The sequence below is a fragment of the Fulmarus glacialis genome, unplaced genomic scaffold (genome assembly GCF_000690835.1).
Source record: "Fulmarus glacialis isolate BGI_N327 unplaced genomic scaffold, ASM69083v1 scaffold43368, whole genome shotgun sequence".
NCBI classification, from domain to species: Eukaryota; Metazoa; Chordata; class Aves; order Procellariiformes; family Procellariidae; genus Fulmarus; species Fulmarus glacialis.
Genome location: NW_009228475.1, coordinates 546 through 9,233, shown reverse-complemented (window position 1 = coordinate 9,233; position 8,688 = coordinate 546). Strand labels below are relative to the sequence as shown.

The following is an 8,688-nucleotide window of genomic DNA, read 5'->3' as shown; positions in this document are numbered from 1 at the left end:
GTGAGTAGCGGGGTGGCCTAAGTTCCAGCTTCCTTGTTGTACCGCAAGGTAGTCCTTGGTTTTTAATAAAGTGATGCAACACAGATGATAGATTCTGGTCTGCCTTACTCCATCTTGTGCCAAGCTGAAGTAAGGGTAGCCAAGATCGATAGTTGCTGGAGAGTATCAATCTCTTTAAGGTGAGGGTGCTTGCAGACAGCTCAACTTGACACTTCTTTTGTTTGGCCTTGGGGCTCCAGTTGCTGGGATTTTTTGGGGCCACAGAACCTAGCTCACGTCACTTGTTGGTTACAGCCTATGCACTGGAAAAATCTTGGGGGGAACCGCAACAGTGTCTCAAACTTTAACGCTAATGAAAAGAGATAACGTCATAGGATATTTTCATGTATGTCTAGCAAAACAATTGGAATATTGCTTTTTTGAGAAGAAAAGCTTTAATAGGCAAGCTGGTTTTATTTCAGGATGCTTCTTAAGATAAAAAGTGAAATGCAGTTGTCTCTCTCTGAATTCTGTGTAAGTAATGCTGAAGTCAAACAGTTTGGGTGGTTGCACTGCCTAAATCTTCCTTGTATTCCTATAAAGAGCATCAGGAATTGTCCACAAGTCACTGAAACAGTGCAGTGAAAACATTTATTACTGGTTTTTTTTCCTTCTGTTTGGTTAGGAATTTTTTTTTAAGCTTGTACTTTTAACTTTTTTAATGGACTGAATCAGCACCCTGAATAAGCACTGTTTTAGTAGCTGTATTATGGGCTGCACATAAGGAATATCCACTACTAGTTCTCCAAGATGTAAGTCTCACATGGATAAAATTCAACACCCTGTAATATAGGATGAAACTGATAGGAATTTGCCGTTATTGTTGTGACTTTCATTTAATCTTCAGCTGATGACTGTGCTGATTGATCTAGATTCCAACAGATTTTGCATGCATCCTGCATAACAAAAGAAGGTCAGCTTTATTATGTGACACAGTGTCCTGTAAAGTGTGGTTCTACTCCAGGAAGTGATTTCAGATGACAGCGTTAAGATCTGAGCCGCTCGACCTGAGCGTTCTCAACTGCTTACTTCAGGGATAAAAATAAGGTATTGACATTTTACTCCTTGTTTCCTAAAGATTTAATTTCCTTAGCATCAGATTGTTGACCCTAATCCTCAATTGTCTACCTTTACTTTCAACTGATGTAGACAAAAAGGTACCTAAAAGCTAAATCCGGCTTTCAGAATCTAAAAGCGGAATACATACTAGTGAGAAAAAAAAAAAAAAAACCAGTTGGATTTTGAACTGTGGCATCTATTTTTTAATCTTAAAAAAAAAGAAATACTGTTAAAATGGAAAACAACATTGAAGTCTCTGATCTCACTTTTCAAAGTACACCCACACTTTATAATGCTGGTTTTAATCCTATGCATTTGCAAAGCCTTTAGGCTAGGCTACGTGTTAACTGTATCATTTTCACTGTCAAATACTAATCAGTATATTAGTAAGCTAAAGGATGACACTGTTTGTTTATCCAGAAGCAAACGTAACTTTTCTCCAGTAACAAAGAAAAATAAACGGCTGGAGAAAGGAATACAATTTATGGGATTTAAAGCAGTAGTGTATGCAGAACATATCCTGGTGACATTTTGTTTTACTATAGATTGTTGAAGTGCAGCTCCTATAAATTTGCATACTGGAAATAAATTTACATACTAGGGCTTCATGCATTTTATATTACATTTTCCTGAATTAAATCCTGATAAAGAGATTGTGGGCAATTTCAAAATAAGCAGTACTTCTCCTGATAAAACTCCCCACAAAACTAGAATCAGAAGGGCATATTAATTTAATATAAGAAAACATTCTATTGCTGCATCTTTGAAATAAAAGCTAACAGTCCTGTCCCACTTCTGACAAACATACTCTACCATTTGTGCCTGTCAACTAAATAGGGCTAGGGGACACTACAGGACAGGACTAAGAAACTCATGAGGGGAATATAACTTAGTGGCAGAAAAACAATTAGGAAATTATAGTGTCAGTGGTTTTGAGTTGACAAATACTAAACTTAGGAAATTATCCAAATTCTCATTTTTTTTCTAAGGAATATTTAAGCAAAACTTAAATTGCTGCTTTAAATTCACTATAAAAGGACAAGTCCATTTTCACATTTGAAAAATTACTGGTGGGATTTTCTGTTGAATTACCCTTTTCCTTCTGCTCGTGTAAAACTAAGCGTTTAATGTAAATGCAACATTCTGCACTGTATTCATCATTTCTTATGAGAATGTCAAGATTGTGACTCATCTGTACCCTTTTATTACTTTACCAAAGTTAAATAAAATTGTGTGACTTTTGTAAACATTTATAAATTGCATTTTACATTTTTGCAACTTTCCTGTTTTACAAGCATCTTTAATGTTAGTTGAGGAATTCCAGTATAATAGCATTGTGCATTTTAAAAAAAAAAAAAAAAACCAAAAAAAAACCCCACACCAGAAAAAAACCCAAAAAACTGTATTTGCTATATTAGAAACTGGTGTTTCTATCAGGATTAGCCAGCAACACCTTTTTTTAAGTTCTGTTTTTAAAAGCCCCAGATGCCCCCATGCTTCATAATTCTGCAGTTCTACCCACATAACAGGGTGCCCTGACTTCAATCACTGTAAAGTCATTACTGCTGATTTCTTGCTTAACACAGAGGTGAATAATCCAGCCGGTGCAGTGTCAGTGTCTCCTTTACTTACTTTTATGTTTACTGTATTACTTTGGGCCCAATTCTGTCCTGATGATGTCAGCTGCTCTTTGATGTTAGCAGAAGTAGGTGGAAGCCCTATACTAAGGAGATAAAGGCATCCAAGACATCATTTGATATGTTACTTATTAAATTGCATTCCTTACCTGTAATAAGTAGTCTACATAAAGTAACTAATTTTCTCCTTGTTAGCCATGGTTCATCAACAATCTAACTCTTCCAAATCATAACCAGTCAGCAACCTGGTAAGAAGAGGAGCCCTAACCATGAGTTACCTGAAATGCATTGCACTGGTCACTATGTATGTTTTTCTTGATTTCTAGCTCATTTGCAACGATGGCAGTAGTTGGACAGACTGTTCCGCAGCAGCTCCGCCTATTCTGAGAGTAAACATGTATCACAACATTCAGCTCACAATACACAGTGGAGTTTTTTAGCTAATTTGCTTTCTTGGAAAGTGCTCAACCGAAAAAAAACAACACAAAACCCAAAAAATAAACAGACAAAAAAACCCACCAAAAAACCTAAGCCCCAAATAAAAACACCTTCCCCCCTGCATCTCAGGGGGTTCCCTGCTATTCCGAAAGATATGGAAAAGGAAGGTACAAACTGTTGGTAATCTAACATGTTAGACTGTAGAAGTTGAGTTTTCGTTAAAAAGAAACATGCTACACCCATCTTTAGAATTAAACTTTTTTATTTTTGCCATAGAAAGCTCTAAGAACTAATATCAAGTATTGATTAATGAAAAGTAGAACACAACTTTAAAAAGTATGTTAAGGAAAGACTGTACAACTATATACATTACAAATCTGGCAAAAATGATAGATGTTTCACGTGGAACAGTTCCTAGGCAATAGCTGTAGAACCCAATGTTCAATGTATACAGTTGTCAGCTTCTGCATCTTTTTATAAGCTGCATGCCTTAACAGTACAAAATAAATAAGCAGTCGATTGTTATCTCAATATTTGTTTAATTCACATACTGGAATGCTATGGTACGAATCCCCAAAAAAACATACAGTGAGGATGCAGCCACCATTATCATATTTTGCAGCAGATCCGTTAACGTTTTTATATGCATATAAATGACTGTGAGGTTTGCTACCATACTCTGTTGAAATTTTTAATTTTTATATAAATGCTTTTTCAGATTCAATCTTTTTCTTCCATTACCCCAAAGCCAATTTCTTAATATTTACATATGGTTTTTCATTAAGTTAAACTGGAAGCTAAGTGTTTACAAAAACAAACAAAAAACCGAATATAAGTGCAATAGCCAGAAATCTAAATATAAAAGCTCATGGCCCCATAAAAAGTTTTAAAAGAATGGATTTAACATGTTTCCAAACCAATAAATACTGGAAGTGAAATTAAAAAAATGCTTTACATGACCTCTGGACTTTGGATATCAAAAATCACTTCCAAGGAAAACTGAAGACCCTGAGACACATGCAAGCACGAGTCTTCTAGCAAAAATAGTTACAAAGCCCTAATTTTCCAGTTTTCCTCCAAAAAGAGACCTTTAGTAGGCACAGTTTAATTTAAGGTTTTAAATAGATCAGCAGCAAATATTGATAGCCATTATGTTTAATTATTACTGAATGTACACTTTGTAATGTATGTTTAATGTGTCATGTCAATAACAAAAATAACATTGTATTTTTCTTGTCAAAAAGTTCAGGAAGTCTCAATATAGCACGCAGCCAGCTACGTCAGAGCTTCCTGTGCTAATACAGGCAATCAATACTTATGTCTTGTGAGGACTATGTTTGACTGCTGAAACGCCATCTCAGGTAACATCCAACCTTAACATTTGAAAGCATACCCCATTATATTCAAAAGGGTCTGCAATATGATCTGAAATAACCACGTATATCATGTTCTTGGCCTACAAAACAGAAGTGCTGAGCATTACATGCAAAAGGTAAACAAATCCTCCTCTTTCTCCCATCGTTACTCATACAGATTTCTGGTACCCTTTTTTTATAGCTCAAGTTGTATTTGAACCATTTAAATGTTTTTCTGTCTAGAGTACTATATGTCTAAAACCTTAACCTTGAAGGTCATAGGATCAAGATGCTTACTTAAAACCTGAAAAAGAAAAGAAAAACCTTTAACTGTAATTTAAGCAATGAAAGATTACGATAACTAAGTAGTACTATGCACGACAATCTTTCTCAGTCATTTCTAGAACTTGAGCAGTTTTCATATTACCATTTACAAAAATTCAACAACTTACTAAATCTGAAATACTAAACTATGACTCCAGTAAACAGCTGTTTGTTTTTCTCAGATCTGCTGTTTCCTGTTCAAGTTGGACATCTAATTTATCTTCTAAGTGCCAAAACATGTACCAATTGCAAGGAGAAAAAAAGGACAATATAATAAACCCAAAAGTGAAAATAGATGACAACTAGACAACTGCAGAGAAATGATACTTTGGATTATGGTGGATGGAGGGTATTTTTTGATTGTTGGTTTAAGTCCTCATGCTTCCACACCCTATAAATGGGGGTAAAAAAAAATCCAAATCCCTGTTTTACTTAAAGATCTAGCGAAATAGGCATACAAGATCCTCAGCAGTCTCAGTGCTAAACTGATACAACACTTAGATTATTTCATAGTTTTGAGAAGTAAATTTCAAAGCCTTCAGTTAAAAAAAAAAGCCTTACTTTCATCATAAGTATTACTTTTTTAAAAATACCAGACTGAAGCCCTTCTTTTTGAAGAGCAAAAAAAGGAACAGCACTTTATTCCAAACTAACTACTGGCATCTTTTCCTGTAGTAAGAAAACCTAATGTTATTCCTCAAGCTTTGAAAAGGCAAAATTTTCTCCTCCCTAAGTGTTCTAAGCTTCTTCACTATTGAGCTTTGTGGGTTTTGTTTTGGTTTTGGGTTTTTTTTCTCATTGCAAAAAGAGTAAAACATAGTGGTCCAGACATTGAATACTCTGCTCACTACTGCCAAGTATAAATAAAGTTTGTTCAAGTTAGCCCTAATTGAGTAGCTTTTGTTGGCCAGAGTATTTGCATGAAGACAGATGATTCATAGTGCTTATAAAAGCAGAACTAAGATGCTAGTTCAAAAACACACTACTCCAAAGTACTGGATCAGTTATTTTGAACCCTTGCAGTAATGCATTGTTCACAAAAATAAATATGAGTTGTGGGATTTTTTTTAAAACATGGTTCCATATTAAAGAGACTACGATGAAAAATCTTACTGTTTTCTTAGTTAACATCTCAACACAATTCAGCATTAAAGTGCTAACATGAAAGAAAGGGTTTACACAGTACGTATGGGTACAGGAAATACCTCAATTACTTTAGAAGAAAGATTTCTAGCTCTTTAGAAGAAATTGTACCTTTTCAAGCTACAAATCCCCACATTTTGATCAAAATTAACATACCAGAAAACACTGCCAGCTCCTTGGAAATATCTCATTCTCTATTCAAGTAAACTTTCAGATGAATCGCTTCCACAAATCACTTGGAGCTACTAATGATTCATCTAAGTGCTACCATTTGATGACTTGGTAGAACAAGTTAACTTGTTTTCACTTTAACATTTGATTTTACAGCGATTTTAACAGTTCATTTAAAACAGGTGCAATATTTCTGCACTGAATCCTTTTTCCAGCATTTAATGCGTTTCAGTAAGATTCCGGTATTACAAACTCAAATTCAGTACTTCCCTCTGATGGATTTTGTTTAAAAATTGCTTCATTTCCCTGTGGAATGAAAATGTCATCCCAGGTAATTTGTTTGGCTGGAGGGTTAGATGTTGTTCCTTCAGTGCCATCCTTCCCTGTGCCAACACGATAAACAATTCCACCCTCATTTATTACTGGTATATTGCTTGAGTGATCAGTAATGTATGCATACTGTCTGATCTGCAAAGACCTGCAAGGATGCAATCGATAAAGCTTGGTATCTCCAGAAGGGTCTTGGCTATGAACTGATCTTATGTGGGAGGCCGTAATTTGGTAGTTGATGAAAGATTTGCCACACGTCAAGCACTGGTACCTTCGCTCACCGGTGTGGTGAATTTCATGCTTCGTACGGTATTCTGCAAGAGGAAAAACTTTGTCACAATATCGACACGGATACTTCTTCTCCCAGGAATGAACGTTAAAATGTCTCCGTAAACTCGTCAGACATGCGTATGATCTCTTACACACAATACAAATGTAGTAGACTCTTCCATCCACTATGAGCTCGTAATGGTCATCATGCTTTACTTTCATACGTTTCCTGTTTGGCGAATCACCACCAGATGTTTTAGGCGTTTCATCAAGCTTGGCTTTGCCTTCCTCGGAATCACCCTTTACAGGAATGACTATATCGTATGTATCCTCACCGATATTTGCATAAACCTTACAGCCTGTGGACAGGCCTTCTATTTCAGTTGCTGTATCTAATGTTATGATTTTCTGTCCTTCTGCCACATGCTTTGATGCTATACCTGAACTGAATTCCTTGTTGTTTCCAGCAAGGACATCCGAGATTTTTATTTTAAATTCTCCAGGTTTAGAAAATGGTTCTTGTGAAAATGTAACAACCTGTTTTTTCTGTACACCTGATCCTTCAGAGGTTGCTGCCTTGGGTATAGAAGGTTGCTGAACCAAAGAGCTACTGCTGACTGAACCAGGACTAGAGGAGCTAATGATATCGACATCATCTTCAACAACCTCTTCATCATCAACAGCAGTTGTTTCCACTTCAGTTAAGGAGCCATTATTAGATGGCTGCTGGTTCTCCTCAAGTAAATTAATTGTAGGGGTCACATGTGTTTGATGCGAGGAGCCAGCACTGAGTGATGAGTTAAGTAGAGGCTTATTTAGCACAATGATATTAGGAGTCAAATGCTGCGGTGTTGCAGAGCCAAGTGATTCGGCACTTGATTGTGTTTGGTTTGGGCTTAGCTGACCGGCAGATGAAGTGAGTTTTTGAGCTGCTGTGGTGCTCGTCAAATGGGGAGAGCCACCACTGCCACATGATTTTTGGTCAGAAACTCCAGCTGGACTTGGGCAAGGCTGGTTATGGGTTGCAGCATTTGTATCTTTAGTACATTCTTTTGGAGGAACAATCTCAGAGCAAAAAATTACATCATCATCCTCATCATCTGAATCACTCACTGTAATTTTTGTAGTCTCATATTCTATGCCATGTAAGGAGAATGATTGTGTTATAACTGGCATCCCATCCGTTACCTCTTGACTCTCTGGCCTTATTACAGGTACTTGTGTTTCAGCATCCTTTTGACCTGGACTAGAAGTTGAAGTTTCTGAAGCACCATCTTTGACCTCGCTTGGCATGTTTTTTCCTTCAGACAGAGGTACGCCCAGATCAGCTATGAATTTAACACCCAGCTGTTGCCCAGATTTAATCAGTTCATCAAGTAAATCGGATCGAATGCTGATTATTTTGGAACTATAAATATAATTAAGAATTTCTGCAAAAATTTCTGCTCTTACAAAGCTCAGTTCAACCACTTGCCCAGCGACTGAGAAAAGCTGGTGAAAATACGTGCTTGAAGCCGAAAGGATGTTTCTGTGAGCTCGAAATTTCCGGTCCTCCACGATGACAGTAACATCACAAAAAAGTCCATGGCCACGTTGTTCATTCAAAGACTGAAGGAGCACACTAGAATACTGTGTGTCTGTTGCAGAAATCAGTTTTTTCCCCTCCATTCCTACAAAGAGAAAGTAAAAGGCATCAAATTAGTAAAAATACAGATTTACGGTTTTAACTGCATGACAACATTCCCCATTTACTGTTTATTCCTTCTCATTTACTGTTTATTCCTTCTTTTGAAAAAACAAATCTGAGATACTATTCATAAGCTTATATGTTATAGCATTCTGCAGATTTGTTTCTTATTGTTATTTGTCCCTTCACCTTCTACACAAGGTATGTGCAATTCTGAATGTATCCGCTATTCTTA

General features: G+C 36.4%; 1 protein-coding gene across 1 annotated transcript; it reads right to left on the bottom strand.

The window, feature by feature from the left end:
* Nucleotides 1–6,113: 6,113 nt before the first annotated feature.
* Nucleotides 6,114–8,443, bottom strand: ZBTB33 (zinc finger and BTB domain containing 33). The gene has a single exon (XM_009583488.1). It carries the CDS (start codon nucleotides 8,432–8,434, stop codon nucleotides 6,395–6,397), a length of 2,040 nt encoding a protein of 679 aa, XP_009581783.1. The 5' UTR covers nucleotides 8,435–8,443; the 3' UTR covers nucleotides 6,114–6,394.
* Between the last annotated feature and the right edge of the window lie 245 nt (nucleotides 8,444–8,688).

Coding starts and splice junctions, on each gene's coding strand:
- ZBTB33 (XM_009583488.1), bottom strand. CDS start 8,434: ATGGAGGGGAAAAAACTGATTTCTGCAACAGACACACAGTATTCTAGT.